At 43.3% G+C, this 16,580-nt stretch overlaps 1 protein-coding gene across 1 annotated transcript in view; it reads right to left on the bottom strand.

Annotated features, from left to right (window-relative positions):
- nfx1 (nuclear transcription factor, X-box binding 1) overlaps positions 1-10,266 on the bottom strand; it is a 48,480-nt gene extending 38,214 nt beyond the window's left edge. The window contains exons 1-2 of the mRNA XM_060932765.1: positions 10,123-10,266; positions 4,045-4,941 (exon numbers count right to left, since the gene is read on the bottom strand). Coding sequence (XP_060788748.1) covers positions 4,045-4,941; positions 10,123-10,144 — 919 coding nt within the window. The 5' untranslated portion in view covers positions 10,145-10,266. The remainder of the gene's footprint in view (positions 1-4,044; positions 4,942-10,122) is intronic.
- Positions 10,267-16,580: the final 6,314 nt, after the last annotated feature.

A 16,580-nucleotide genomic window follows, 5' to 3' on the forward strand; every position in this document is an offset into this window, starting at 1 on the left:
AATCGAAATCTTGTGGAAGGACCTGAAGCGAGCAGTTCATGTGAGGAAACCCACCAACATCCCAGAGTTAAAGCTGTTCTGTACGGAGGAATGGGCTAAAATTCCTCCAAGCCGGTGTGCAGGACTGATCAACAGTTACCGCAAACGTTTAGTTGCAGTTATTGCTGCACAAGGGGGTCACACCAGATACTGAAAGCAAAGGTTCACATACTTTTGCCACTCACAGATATGTAATATTGGATCATTTTCCTCAATAAATAACTGAGCAAGTATAATATTTTTGCCTCATTTGTTTAACTGGGTTCTCTTTGTCTACTTTTAGGACTCGTGTGAAAATCTGATGTTTTAGGTCACATTTATGCAGAAATATAGAACATTCTAAAGGGTTCACTAACTTTCAAGCACCACTGTATGCATTCAGCTTCATAACACAAATCAAAACACGAAATTATGCAGCAAGCACTATGAATAAGCCTTCTTAAACAAGTACATTTTAATCATTTCGATTCCACAGCAGCAAGTAATTCTCAGGATTGGCAGTAAGCCTTCCCAGATGATGAAAGTACTCAGAATGTGTTATGCCATTTAGAGCTAGAAGCCTTATAGGGAATTAAGACTTGTGTAATAGATGACTTGCAACCACGTGATCAAAATGTGCTCCGTCATGAGCGTCCGCCATGATGGTGGATATACAAAGCGACTAGGATGGCAGCCGCTGAAAGCGTGTCTGTAAACAATGCTGAATTTTCTCAGTATTACCAGATTTGAACGATCGAGTGAAGATAGATGCGTGCGGTTTTGACCCATATTATTTTAAAAAGTCTGACTTTTCTGAAGAGAAGATGCTTCTACCGACCATCGAGTACGAATACAGGTCATTTCATCCAAAGCCTTTTTTATTCGCACTATCAGTTATTTCAGGTATTTGTTCAAAAAAAAAAAGAGGAATTCGAAATGGAATCTGACAGCAGCAAAACACATTTTTGTCAAGCAAATGAGTGCTATAGTATGGATCATATGAAATCTTTAGATGCCGAGCAGCACTCTCATGGTGCCTTCATTCGCGAATCCCGGGCCGAGGTGCGGTCCTACCGACCCAAGACCACGCTCTTTCGAAGGGGGAGGCTGAGAGGGAGGTGCCTGTAAAATTTGGCTTCGCTGTGAGCTCTGTTCGCAGAGTTATTAATTTTTAAAGCAGGCTGGATCATATTATATCTTTAGATGCGGAGCAGCGCTCTCGTGGGGCTTTTGTTTGTGAACACCAGAATACCTGAAATCTAAAATAATTGATAGTGTGTCTGAAAAAGGCTTTGGACTGAATATCTTAACTACTGGATGAAATGGTCATTGGACGAAGCGTCCTGATCCCCTCGTCTCCTCTCCGTACTAAGCCTCAGAGTTTCCTCGCCCTCTTTCTGAATTATGGACGGAATTCTAAAAGAATCCGAACGTGCCACGGTCACGAGTACTGTTGTGACCAAAACCATATACAGCAAAAAGATATGGCACAGCTATTTAAAAAAAAAAAAAAAACCCTGCTTAAAGCAGTGGGAAAACAAAGAGAGTTGCAGACACGTGAGTATGTTTTGTATGGAATGTCGCTTGACCCCAAATTTGTATCTCCACCAACATGGCCGACATCCGGGTTTCTATTTTGCTTTGACGTCACTTGCAAGTCAAGGATGCGTCCTGACTTTGTATTCCTGGTAAGAACGCAGGTCACAGAAGTGGCCTTAAAGAGTAAACCGGAATATGAGAGTCATCAATACAACAGACTAAATAAAAATAACTTTGAGAATGATTTTACAGCAAATCCCAAATTCAGGTATGATCAAGAAAACTGAAAAATCTTCCACTATATTTTTGCTTTCAGCCTATTTATTAGGAAATACGTGTTTGGAAATGTACACTACCGTTCAAAAGTTTGGGGTCACCCAGACAATTTTGTGTTTTCCATGAAAAGTCACTTTTATTTACCACCATAAGTTGTAAAATGAATAGAAAATATAGTCGAGACATTTTTCTGGCCATTTTGAGCATTTAATCGACCCCACAAATGTGACCCCTCACCGAATCCAGGGACACATGTCGGCCGAAACGAATCCGAGATAATCGCAAAAAGAAGCATTTTTTTTTTTTAATTTGTGATTTTTGTTTTTTTCCATCATGTGCAAGTTGAGATCTTAAAGAATGCAATCAGTATTTCAGATAATAGATTGTTTTGTTGGAAAAGCATACATTTTTTGTTGCAAATTGTCTCGTTTTTGTCAGGACTGTAGCCTGCTGGGGGGTGTGGGTAAATTACCATATGGGCCATTCACATGATGATTTAAGTCTTTTTTTTTTTTCACGAATCAGCTGTATGATCCGAGCTGAGCGCATGGCTACTTAACTGCATACAGGCATGTAATTTCACTATGGAATGAGGAAGCTAAACAGAGTGCAGAGGAGCTGACACACCCCGAAGCAAACAGACACTCAGAATTTACATCGGAGATAACCATTTCTAGCAAAAAAAAACGCAACCTCGTTTTCCAGATTGAATGGAATACTTGAATGATCGGATGATACACGGACCGTTCTAGGATTACATTCCATCGGAGGCATTGGTGTGTGCAAGGTGCCGTTTCTCTTTCTGATGGGGTAAGTTTATTAATCTAAGGCTGTGTGGTTATTTTTGCATGTAACGGAGAGTGTTGTGGTTTGGTTAAGCCTAGGTCACAACCGGACGTACGATTTTTTGGCCGTGTGATTTTTGGCGTTTCCCAAATCGCTGCGGTTTTTTTTTTTGTTCATGGAGAAAGCCGCACGTTGGCCGTAAGTTTGTCTTGCAACCTGAAAAAAACGTAAGCGCCCGTAGAGTTTGTTTGACATGACAAAGAACCTCTGCGGCCGGTCTGCGGCTCGAAAATCAGCGCATCACACGCGCGCTCTCGTGCTTTTCACACGCGCCCTCCGTGCGTTTCTTGTGTTTTTTGCATGTAGACCGGCCGTAGGAGCGCGTACTGTACGGCCGGTTGTGACCGAGGCTTTACATGAAACTAGTGTTGTTAGTTGTGTCATCATCGTGCTCTCTTTCTTTCTTACGGTGTGAGTAATTTTTCAACCACAAAACGTTAAAGTATACTTTAGGACTTATTTTTGTACTTCATAATTGTGTTGGGCATACTTTGCATGGAAGGAAAATTGACGTGGTGATCTTTGTTTACATGAAAGTAGCATTGTGCTAGCTCGTAAGGGGTAGGGCTTTCCTTAATGTCATGCAGATGAGCACCATTATGTGCCCGCCCTACACCCAGAGTAGCTGAGATGGAAAACTTTGAGGGCGATTTTCTCCCTTTTCTGTTTTAAGAAGTATACACTTGCAAAAGGCCACACATTCTTCAAATATTGTCAGATCTCCACATGGAAGGCATCATTGGAAAGCTTAGAAACTGTACTTTCTGAATCTGTCAATAACTCAAAATGCCCCCGGGCAGACATGTGTCGCTGGATTCTGTGATCTGCCACAAATGTGATGCTCCAGAAACTCAATCTGCTCAAAGGAAGGTCAGTTTTATAGCTTCTCTAAAGAGCTCAACTGTTTTCAGCTGTGCTAACATGATTGTACAAGGGTTTTCTAATCCTCCATTAGCCTTCTGAGGCAATGAGCAAACACATTGTACCATTAGAACACTGGAGTGAGAGTTGCTGGAAATGGGCCTCTATACACCTATGGAGATATTGCACCAAAAACCACACATTTGCAGCTAGAATAGTCATTTACCACATTAGCAATGTATAGAGTGCATTTCTGATTAGTTTAAAGTGATCTTCATTGAAAAGAACAGGGCTTTTCTTTCAAAAATAAGGACATTTCAAAGTGACCCCAAACTTTTGAACGGTAGTGTAAACGATTGTGATTATAACTTATTATGCATGATCACGTAGTGTTAATACACACAAGTGTAAAAAGTAAACACACAGAAACGTAACAAACCAACTTAGAAATAGCTTTGATAATGAAGTCATGCTGGCAGACATAAGGAATACGTTGACTCTCACCTGTCTGGGTCTCTCTGTTCTTGGGTGGCTCGACACGTTTCACTGGCCCAGTCCTCCTCTCGGGACGTCCTCCTCCTCGCCTTTGTCCTTGCTGTTGATTTTGGGGTCTCCTCCACTGGTCTTTTCCATTTGCACCTCTCCAGGTAGGCTCCTCTTTGCTTCCTCTGGCCTTATCTTCTCTTGGTTTCTCCTCCTCCTTGTCCATGTGTGCTGGCTCTCTCCCTCTCCAGTTCTCTTGGATGCTAGCGTGTAAGGCTGGCCCTTTCTTCCTTGGGTAACCCTGCCTTCCTCCTCTCCATCCTCTGTTGTTCCTGTGCTCATGCTCTAGTTCAGAGGCTGTATAGTCTACATCTGCTGCATGATGGTCCTGATTTGCCTCCTTGTGTCTGATTAATGGCCTTCTTTCATCTCTGCCTCTCCTGGACATTCTTGGCCAGGTTTCTCTGGGTTCGTATTGGAACTCGCCCGTGTACGTTTCTCCAGGGGTTTTTTGTTGACTCTCCCCATCTGTGAACCTGGAGGCAGGTGAGGTGTTGGATTGCTGGACAACACTAGATCCATTGTCCTGTACTAAAGGGCCATTATCTCTTTCAGTCCTTGACCACCTTGAACCCTGGGACCCACGCTCACTATTACCCCTACCTCCTCTCCCTCTTCCCCTCCTTCCTCTTGTCTCACATCTGGAAGATAAGCTGTTGTGCAATGTGTGTGTAGCTGCATTGTCATAGAATTTATTTTCATAGTATTCATTCTCGAGAGAACCGGCTAGATTTGAGTGTCCTGACCGAACACGTGCTCCATCGTGACCTCCCCGTTTTCTATTGTGGCCTGGCCGTGGATGAGTCCTTCTGGATGCTGATTGGCTGGCCCTCCCTCGTATATCAGGATTTTCAGTGCCTAGAAACAAATCAAAACAGTGGGCATAAAGGTAAATACTGAAGCTGCAGAACATAGTCACCGATTATAAAATGTAGCACTAACTGGTTTTGCAGAAGGCAGGCCAAAGCCCTCTCTTTAACAACTGTGTCAAGCGAATACACTGAGTGAAACAAACCCGATATTTTGCATATACTTGCAGAGATTTTTCATTTCAGGTCTCTGACACATACATATAAATGTCATTATTAGTGATTGAGGAGGTGCATGTGAAAAACAAGCTTTTTTTGTTTGGTTTTTTTGAAAGCAAACAGTGTGGATGAGGTATTCAGTTATCTTCCCCCCCACCACCAAAACAGTTACGACTATTCTGTTTGGAGGAAACACAACAGGAAACCAATGGAGCGTTACAGACTGAAACGGCTTAAAAATTCATAATCACGAATGCAGCTGCCTATCTGTCTTTGAGTGTGTGCGCGTGTGTAATAGCCTGCCACATCATTATTATACCAACATTGAGCCCATGTGATATAATGCATTGCTTAGTAGTTTTTGGTTAAGCTACTGATCATACTGTACAGCTTGGACTTCAAAACAACCCATGCACATACTCCTTAAAGTGCATATCACGGGTAAATTCAGGAGCAAGATCAATGTAATTCTCCCATTTTATATTAAACTTTGGTCAAATATCTGTAACATCCTGCATTCTCTGCAATTTTTTTGTACCTTGCACAATACCAGAAAAATTCAGTTGAAATCAAGCCATTTGAGGCGAATTGGTCCGCCTCTGAAAAAACTTGGCATTTGGATTTCCCGGCAAACATCGATTTCCGTGACGTCGCGTACGGGACGCCTCCCTCTGAATCCTACATCAGCGCTGGTTTGTTTATGAGAAAACGACCAGGTGGTTTTCTGCAAATTTCTTCAACGTTATGGCGTAATTATTAAAATGGTTAACAGATGTATCGTAGGAGGGTGTAGCAACACCAATCTTGATGGGATTAGTACTCATCGTTTTCCAAAAGACCGGACAATGAGAGAGAAATGGGAGCGCTTGGTCTACACAGGCTGTGCACTGAAACCGTGCAAAGCTCGCGCAGCCTGCTGGCGCTTCCGCAGGTGACGTCACGAATCTGGCTCCAGACTCCCTTGGGATTTTTCCAGACACGTTTTATTTTATTTTTTTCTGCTGTAGACAGATGGCCTTGTGCAAAATTACCCTTCTGGATGAGTGTGTAAAGGGACATACTTTCATCTCATCTCATTATCTCTAGCCGCTTTATCCTTCTGCAGGGTCGCAGGCAAGCTGGAGCCTATCCCAGCTGACTACGGGCGAAAGGCGGGGTACACCCTGGACAAGTCGCCAGGTCATCACAGGGCTGACACATAGACACACACAACCATTCACACTCACATTCACACCTACGGTCAATTTAGAGTCACCAGTTAACCTAACCTGCATGTCTTTGGACTGTGGGGGAAACCGGAGCACCCGGAGGAAACCCACGCGGACACGGGGAGAACATGCAAACTCCACACAGAAAGGCCCTCGCCGGCCCCGGGGCTCGAACCCAGGACCTTCTTGCTGTGAGGCGACAGCGCTAACCACTACACCACCGTGCCGCCCACATACTTTCATATTAAAAAAAAATAATAAATTGGTCCAGAATATGCACTTTAAAACTATACTGCCTTTCAGATTTTTCAAGTTTAGGTCATAAAAAGAATTTTCCCGACACCCAGTTATTTTTGTTTAGTGGACCGAAAGATACTGAATTCAAAACACAGAATTCCAATTTTATTAGTGTTTTTTTTAAAATAGAACAATTAATGAATTTAGGGCCACGTGGCCTTAAATTCTCTGCTATTTTTTCCTGCTTCACCATGACCCAATTCCAGATACTACGTCATGCATCACGTGGTGGGCTTTCCCCGTTTGTGCAAGGCATTGTGAGATACAAATTTGAAACAGGAGAGAAAAATGGAGGATGCGAAAGAAACGTGAAAGACTGACTACGGTAACGGAAAGCAAGAAGAAAAGGCGTTATGCTGCGAAGGAAAGGAAACGCAGGACCAAACTAATAAATATCAGCAGTCAACGAGCACCTTGGTGTGATCAGCTGTTCGTTTAGTGACAGAATGATGGAACTGTCAGTGCACGGTCAAGGTAAACCTGTAGATGGAAGTAATGCAACACTGTGGATGCCAGCTGCTGTAAAACCCAAAAGAAGAAGGTAAACCTGCGCATGCGCACACGGACTTCCTCTGTCTGCCTGACTGCACAAAGCGAGCGATTTCATGCACATTATTTGCTCAGGAATCATCTCAAATTAAATAACTTCCCAGCCACTGAATGGCCTGATGTTTTGTGAGATATTACAGAAATAAACATATATCACACTGACCAAATTTCAGAGGGAACTAAATTTCACCGATTTTATGAAATTGAAAGGCCGTCTCACTCTAAATATGCATTTTTCAAATTTGTATATCTTAGATTCTTCTTATTTTTATTCTATTTATATAAACTACTTTTGCCCATTTTTAAATTCTTTTATCTTAACTATTCAAGAACCAGCCACCAACGTGAATTCCTTGTATGCGAGAACAGAACTGGCAATAAACACGATTCTGATTTTTAGCCCTCTGATTATTCACTGATTACCATTCATTAATCCTAACCAATATAAAATAGGCACCCTATGGGTCCATGTTGCTACCTCTTATAAATAAAATTGTTTTCTGATCCCATGTCCATACAGTAAATATAGCATATATATTTACTCTATGAGGCAGTAGCTGCAAAAATGAAGCGTAATCCAAAAATGAACAATTTTTTTTTTTTAATCACAGAAGTAAAATATACCAAGTGTCTGTACTTGATATTATTCTACTCGTACCTCTTACAGTTTTCGAAACTGAAACCTCTGAACTGAAGCTGACACACGTGCGCTGTCGCCATGAGCCAAACTCTTATTTCCCGGAAAAGGCCCGGCGCTAGAGCTCAGTGGTCTCAATACTCTTTTCGACAACTTCCTGTAACAACTCAGAATAGCGTCACATCTACATCACACATGGGACCACTGGCCAAAGAAGGCGAGGAAAGGAGGACAACCTGGAGTATATTTGAAAATAGGAACGCACTTTCCGTCGGTAATGAGCATAAACATGTCTGAAAGCGATTTCTTTAGTCTATTTATTTCGAATGGTGAACCAAATTGTAGACTCACCGGTCATTTTAACAGGAACACTTGTATGCACATGCGCAGTGTGTGACTGTTACACTCATTCTTACAACACAATGACATCGTGGCTACAGACTCGATATGAGGCAGCAGTCACAAAAATAAGTGCAGTTTGCGTGTTCTCCTCGTGCCTGTGTGGGTTTCCTCTCACAGTCCAAAGACATGCAGGTTAGGGCAACAATCTACTCTAAATTGCCCAGAGGTGTGAATGGCTGTTTGTCTTGAATGTAAATATTTTTTGTTGACAATCAAAGATGATTTAAAAAAAAAAAAAATCTGCTCAGATAATACTCAGGACAATTCTATTTTAAGTGTCTGCAGGAAACCTTCCGTTTTCGTGTAACATGTTCAAGATCAGGTGGCACAGTGGTGTAGTGGTTTGCACTGTTGCTTCACAGCAAGAAGGTCCGGGTTTGAGCCCCGTGGCCGGCGAGGGCCTTTCTGTGCGGAGTTTGCATGTTCTCCCCGTGTCCACGTGGGTTTCCTCCGGGTGCTCCGGTTTCCCCCACAGTCCAAAGACATGCAGGTTAGGCTAACTGGTGACTCTAAATTGACTGTAGGTGTGAATGTGTCTCTATGTGTCAGCCTTGCGATGATCTGGCGACTTGTCCAGGGTGTACCCCGCCTCTCACCCATAATCAGCTGGGATAGGATCCCGCTTGCCCGCGACTCTGTAGAACAGGATAAGCGGCTACAGATAATGGATGGATGGATGTTCAGGATTGGGTCACCTCACAGCAAGAAGGTTCTGGGTTCGAGCCCAGCAGCCAGCGAGGGCCTTTCTGTGCGGAGTTTGCATGTTCTCCCCGTGTCCTCAGGGTGCTCCGGTTTCCCCCACAATCCAAAGACATGCAGGTTAGGCTAACTGGTGACTCTAAATTGACCGTAGGTGTGAATGTGAGTGTGAATGGTTGTCTGTGTCTATGTGTCAGCCCTGTGATGACCTGGTGACTTGTCCAGGGTGTACCCCGCCTTTCGCCCGTAGTCAGCTGGGATAGGCTCCAGCTTGCCCGCGACCCTGTAGAACAGGATAAAGCGGCTACAGATAATGGACGGATGTTCAGGATCGGGTGGCACGGTGGTGTAGTGGTTAGCACGGTCACCTCACAGCAAGAAGGTTCTAGGTTCGAGCCCAGCGGCCACCGAGGGCCTTCTGTGTGGAGTTTGCATGTTCTCTCCGTGTCTGCATGGGTTTCCTTCGGGTGCTCCGGTTTCCCCCACAGTCCAAAGACATGCAGGTTAGGTTAACTGGTGACTCTAAATTGACCGTAGGTGTGAATGTGAGTGTGAATGGTTGTCTGTGTCTGTGTCAGTCCTGTGATGACCTGGCGACTTGTCCAGGGTGTACCCCGCCTTTCGCCCGTAGTCAGCTGGGATAGGCTCCAGCTTGCCTGCGACCCTGTAGAAGGATAAGCGGTAATGGATGGATGGATGTTCAGGATCGAGCCAACCAATCTGCAAATCAATCAATCTATCTATGACGTCATCTGGTGACTTCTAGAGACTTCTTGAGCACGGCTTGTCTACTTTGTCTGATCAGGATTACACCTAAATAAGTCTGCTGCTTATTAGTCATAATATAGTCACCTAACTACTAGACTAGCACACTTCTGAAACTTTCATTCCACAGATTCAAACTGAACATGAACCAGCAGGTTTAACTGACTTCACCGGTCACATATACAAATGCAAGTTAGTGCACAGTGAATAGGGTCGTTAACAAACTAATTAACCCATTAGTTACTTCATTTGTTTCGGCTGTTCATGTCTGAGAGCTAGTTTACTGTGCCAGCTGATCTGCAGCTAGCATGAGGGGCCTGTGGTTGCTAACAGACTGGCCGGCTAACCCGCTAGCTACAGGCGTTATGAGCCTCATTGTTAGCCTCACTGCTGCCTGTCACACCAAACTAGCCAGCTAAAATGGCGAATAAAGGTAAACGCTGAGACAGTTTACCTGTTCCCGAGGCTTCCGCCATTCGAATACATTTAAAAACGCGTTCTGTGAATATTCCTGTAGCGTCTCCTTTACTCGCCGTCAAACGGGACCGAGTAGAAATACCGCTGGCTAACAGGAAAGCAGGCTCCAGTCACTGGCTAATCGCGCTTATCCAATCAGAGAAGAGAATCCAGCTCGTGGCCATTACGTCATCACCACTGAGGCGACTTAAAAAAAAGTGAAATGTTTTTTTTTTTTTTTTTTTTTCAATTTATCTCATCATTATTGTTGTTTGGTGGTATTAATTATTTTTTCCTAATATTTGATAGCATTATTAGAGTGTTGTAATGAGAGAGAGAGAGAGAAATTCACAAACAGAATAGAGTTCAATAGTTTCACAGGGTGGAATGGTGGTGTAGTGGTTCGCACTGTTGCCTCACAGCAGGTTCTGGGTTCAAGCCCAGTGGCCGGCGAGGGCCCTTCTGTGCGGAGTTTGCATGTTCTCCCCGTGTCTGCGTGGGTTTCCTCCGGGTGCTCCGGTTTCCCCCACAGTCCAAAGACATGCAGGTTAGGTTAACTGGTGACTCTAAATTGAGCGTAGGTGTGAATGTGAGTGTGAATGGTTGTCTGTGTCTATGTGTCAGCCCTGTGATGACCTGGCAACTTGTCCAGGGTGTACCCCGCCTTTCGCCCGTAGTCAGCTGGGATAGGCTCCAGCTTGCCTGTGACCCTGTAGAACAGGATAAAGCGGCTAGAGATAATGAGATGAGATGAGATGAGTTTCATAGGGTGGCATGGTAGTGTAGTGGTTCGCACTGTTGCCTCACAGCAGGTTCTGGGTTCAAGCCCAGTGGCCGGCGAGGGCCTTTCTGTGTGGAGTTTGCATGTTCTCCCCGTGTCTCTGTGGGTTTCCTCCAGTTTCCCCCACAGTCCAAAGGCATGTAGGTTAGGTTAATTAGTAGCTCTAAATTGACCATGAGTGTGAATGGTTGTTTGTCTTTATGTGTCAGCCCTGTGATGATCTGGTGACTTGTCCAGGGTGTACCCCGCCTCTCGCCCATAGTCAGCTGGGATGGGCTCCAGCTTGCCTGTGACCCTGTCCAGGAGAAGCAGCTACAGATGATGGATGGATGGATAGTTTCACAGGGCAGCACAGTGGTGTACTGGTTAGTATTGTCACCTCACAGCAGGTCCTAGGTTCGAGCCCAGTGGCTGACAGGGGATTTTCTGTGTGGAGTTTGCATGTTTTGCCCGTGTCTGCGTACCGCGAGTTGGCCTAGTGGTTAGCATGTCCGCTGCTCGATCGGGAGATTGTGAGTTCTACTCACGGTCAGGTCATACGAAAGACCATCATAAAAATGGTACCTACTGCCGTTTGGCAAGGCACGCTGCAATACAGATGTGAGTGGGGAGTCAAACTCTCACGGTTACTAGAGGACTAGCCCCCCACTGTAACCCTAACTAGGTAATAGGCGAGAGGCCGAGGGCTATGGAAACGGAGATTGGCGTGGGAAGGACTTTGACTTTTGACCCGTGTCTGCGTGGGTTTCCTCCAGGTGCTCCGGTTTCCCACACAGTCCAAGAACATGTAGGTTAGGTTAATCGGTGGCTCTAAATTGACCGTAGGTGTGAGTGTGAATGGTTGTTTGTGCCAGCCCTGCGATGATCTTGTCCAGGGTGCACCCCGCCTCTCGCCTATAGTCAGCTGGGATAGGCTCCAGCTTGCCTGCAACCTGATAAGTGGCTACAGATAATGGGTGGATAGATAGTTTCACAAAGTCTTTGACACCACAGAGTGCAGTTGTATTTTTTCTAATTATTTATTTATTTATTTATTTTTTACACCATGGATCTTTCTAGTTCCGTCTTGAAAAGAGGCCGAGGGCTATGGAAACGGAGATTGGCGTGGGAAGGACTTTGACTTTTGACCCGTGTCTGCGTGGGTTTCCTCCAGGTGCTCCGGTTTCCCACACAGTCCAAGAACATGTAGGTTAGGTTAATCGGTGGCTCTAAATTGACCGTAGGTGTGAGTGTGAATGGTTGTTTGTGCCAGCCCTGCGATGATCTTGTCCAGGGTGCCCCCTGCCTCTCACCTATAGTCAGCTGGGATAGGCTCCAGCTTGCCTGCAACCTGATAAGTGGCTACAGATAATGGGTGGATAGATAGTTTCACAAAGTCTTTGACACCACAGAGTGCAGTTGTATTTTTTCTAATTATTTATTTATTTATTTATTTATTTATTTTTTACACCATGGATCTTTCTAGTTCCGTCTTGAAAAGAGGGTTTCCCATTTCACCCTTCATCATCTTCCTCCTCCTCAAAATCCTCTCAGGCCTTGGTCACACTATAGCTTGCGATGGGTTTGCAAATACTTGGCGATGAAAAATTGGTAGCATCGCCATCGATCATGCAATGCACGGTGATTCTTCTCCAAGCTTCACGAGTTGTTTTTGTTGTGTCTCCACCTTGTGAGTGGCCAAAAATGTCGTGAAAAATTTCAGTGCGTGCATTGAAATTTAGTGATGATATTTGCTTTCATCAGCAACCTAAGCAGCAAATACTTGCAGACAGGTTTTGGAATATTTCCAGAAGCTCGGGGAGCCTTCTTCAAGTCTCTTAAGATGTATTTGTCTCAAATCTATGTTCCCGATGCTTGTGGGAGATTCACCAACACGGTGGCTCAGCATAGCCTAAGCTTCCCCGAAACTTAGTGTGTTTACATTCGGGGATCCTTCAGAGCGCATTGTTCACATGCTTGGGATCCAGTTGTTATGGGAAACACCTGATGCTGATTTGAGTGCAATCAGCACGCGCATATAAGGACACTTTTCACAGACCCCGTGTCCAAAATCACTCACTGTATAGTGAGTTCACCATTTTGTAGTGCTGGCCGAATGTATAGTGAGAATTATTACAACCTATATAGTGCACTCAAAGTATCCCACAATGAATCATGAAAAGTAGTGTACTACCGATGGTTACTAACCAAGCAATGTATCCCATCATGCATTGCAGTCGCGCTGAAAAAAAAGTGTCTTGGGGTAAATGGACGGAGGATGAAAGACATTATAAACAGACATTCAAGTACAATTAAAAAATAGTAAGAGTATAGAAAATAATCTAAAATATAATGACGAATAAAAGTTCCGGTGCAGAGCGAGGAATTAATCAAAAGCCTCAAATTTGATTGAATAAAAGGCAGCAGCAAAGAAGAAAGTCTTCAGCCTTGATTTAAAAGAACTGAAGATGCAGCAGAGACAAAGCACTTTGTATTGATTAATGTGGGAAATGCGCTCAGTATAATATTTATTTATCACAAAAACACAAGCATGTATTTATTATTTTTGAAAACCCACCAGCCGACTGATCTGGCACGTTTTAATTGTGCGACAGCAATGACGTAAATAATGGCGTGGCGGACTAGTGTCCGAAAGTGTTTTCTCATTTTACCAATGAGCTCACTATATAATCCTCTATATAATAATTCCCTATATAGTGAGTAGTGAATTAGTGAGTGATTTCGGACACAGGGAGAGACTTTGAAAAGTGTTCTGTCAGGTGTGCAGCAGTACACGGATGTAAGTGCAGGAAGAGTGTTTATTAGCAGGCGTGATATTTATAAAAACAAGACACAAACAAAACCAAAAGCAGAGTCATAAACCTGGCTGGAAACAAACGTGACAGTGATAATGATAATACTTCGCAAAGCCTCTGTGTCCTTATATGCATGTGCTATTTGCGCTCAAATCAGTATCAGGTGTTTCCCATAACGACTGGGCCCTGTGAGCGAGTGTGGCCACTTGAGCGTGCAAAGTCGTGACACAGCCAAGTGTTCGGCTGCTGTGTGACTACAACTTTTAGCTCGCCTGTATATCGCCATGCATCGTTACTAAAACGCCTCATTTTCATTGATGACCCATCGCAAAGCATCGTGAGCTGTAGTGTGATTGTAGCTTTAAAGCCATGGATCTTTCTTTTATAAATAATTAGTAAACACAGCAAACCCCTCAAATAGTTCCATCTTGAAAATGGGTTTCGATAAGGGTGTCCCGTTTCACCCTTCATCATCTTCCTCATCCTCAAAGTCCTCTAATCGATATTAAAACCAGCAATATTATTGACATATCCCTTTCAGAAATAGCTATTAGTTAGTAACAACAACAATAGGCAGCATGGTGGTGCAGTGGTTAGTGCTGTCGCCTCACAGCAAGAAGGTTCTTTGAAGCCTTTCTGTGTGGAGTTTGCATGTTCTCCCTGTGCCGATGTGGGTTTCCTCCATGTGCTCTGGTTTCCTCCCACAGTCCAAAGACATGAAGATTAGCTCACCTTCCTTCTCTAAGTTGGCCATGAGTATGAATGGTTGTTCAACCTGCGATAGATTGGTGACCTGCCCAAGGTGTACCCCGCCACTTGCCCAAAGTCAGCTGGGATTGGTTCCAGCTTCCCTCACAACCCTGATAGATAATTGGTATAGATAATGGATGGATGGATGGATGGATGGATGGATGGATGGATAGACTTACTTTAGTGAAAAAGACATTTAGATTTTGTCTAAACAGAGAAAGGAACTTTGAGGGCATTGTTTACTCCTGGAAAAGAGTAAGATGCACCTTTCAGATGTGGAGAGAAACTTTGCCCCTCTTGTGTAAAAATGATGGAATAAAAGAGTGTGAGACTGGATCAGTAGCACCAGTGTGTCGGTGAAACAGGAGCACTTTACCAAGATGTCCCTTGGTCAACTCCCATATCAGGCACACTCCAGTGGATGGAGATCCTTCAGGCAGATCTAGGACTCACTGGAGAAATTATATCTCACAATTGGTTTGGGAATGTTTGAGGATCCTGTATGATGAGCTGGAATCCACGGGAGCAGTTTGGGCTGGCCTTGTCAGACTCTTGACACTGTGACCTCAAACGAAACGAAAATAAATGAAGGAATGAATGAATGAATGAATGAAACAACTTCATCACATGAATTCTCAGGGCGGGAAATCCATGACTAAAATACTGGTAGGCAATACATCAGCCCAGTAAATGAGGTCAGGAAGGCTAATGAATTCAATGACCTGGGCTAAATTTGAAAAAATGAATGATTTTTTGAAACAGCAAATGACTTTTAAACTCATTCTTGACACAAATTAGTGATAGACCAGTATAAAATCCAGACTTTCGTCTTATGCACTTGTTCTAAGAAGCCCAGATGGTATGTCTGTGGTGAGGAGTTAGCCACAGCACGGTGTCCCAGTTTCCAGAAGTGCCACTTGGGAGAAAATCTATACCACTTTGCAAAAAATATTGTTGTAAAATCTTGAATCTTGTAAATGTTGAATCTTTTAAATGCTGTAAAATCTAAACCGTGAAAATAAAAACTACTGAGCTGATGGTTTGATGTCACTCAGCTCAAGTGAAGTGCTTTGAGTGGTATATTTTCTTCATACTGAAGGAAGAAATCAACAGACTCTTCAATTCTTTTCCAGTTTGCATACAGTACTGTGCAAAAGTCTTAGGCACATGTAAAAAAAATACTGTTGAACAAAAATGGCTGAAAAAGTAATGAAATTAAATGTTTCAACATTAAAAAAAATACAGTAAACAGCAGTAAGCCATAATAAATGAAATAAAGTCAATATTTGTTGCATACATGTCAACCTTTGGTCAATCAAACCTGTATAACCAACCTCCAAAATCCGTATTTCCCTTATAAAATCCTTATAAGATGCAAATTAAAATAATTTACCTAAAATTTGAATGATAATTAACAATGATATATCCAAGTTACTTTTTATTCAATATTAATAACAATAAACCTTCAGAATGAATACAAAGCTCCAATGTTCGACAAAAACACAAAGTGTCACTCTAATGTTCTGAATTGTACTCCATGACAGCTTTTTTAGCACTCTGCACCAATACCTCACGAGGCTGCACGTCACAGCAAGTGTCTGTGTTGATCTTGCCGGAGCGCCCATTCAGAATCTTTTCAGTCGCTAGTGAAAGTTGCTCAGGTGGAAATACGCATTTCAAACAAAATGTTACTTCACGGTTGGCGGGATTCTCGCAATGCGGTGTGCACATGATCAAAAGTGGAACGAAGTCTCGCTACCACAAGATAACACGCGATTTCATAAGACTCTTTACTGGCTGTCTGTGGTGTACAGTACGTTTGTAAATGTTATGTGCTCTTTTATCATCGTGGGAATTGATTATAGCTCTAAATAAATATTGAATTTTTTTTAAAGAATTCATATAACTTTATTTGTACGCCCGTATACTACGTTTATTGAATCAAATCCGTATAAAATACGGACATTCCATATAGGTTGACATGCATGTTGTTGTGAGACAACCCTTTGCTTTAAAAAAAAAAAGTAGTCTCCGGCACAGTGAGTGCAGTTTTATAAGGAAATGAGCTGTAGGTTTTACTGAGCATCTTACAGAAGCAGCCACAGTTCTTCTGGACACTTTGACTGTCAC

Source organism: Neoarius graeffei, chromosome 1 (assembly GCF_027579695.1).
Source record: "Neoarius graeffei isolate fNeoGra1 chromosome 1, fNeoGra1.pri, whole genome shotgun sequence".
Lineage (NCBI taxonomy): Eukaryota > Metazoa > Chordata > Actinopteri > Siluriformes > Ariidae > Neoarius > Neoarius graeffei.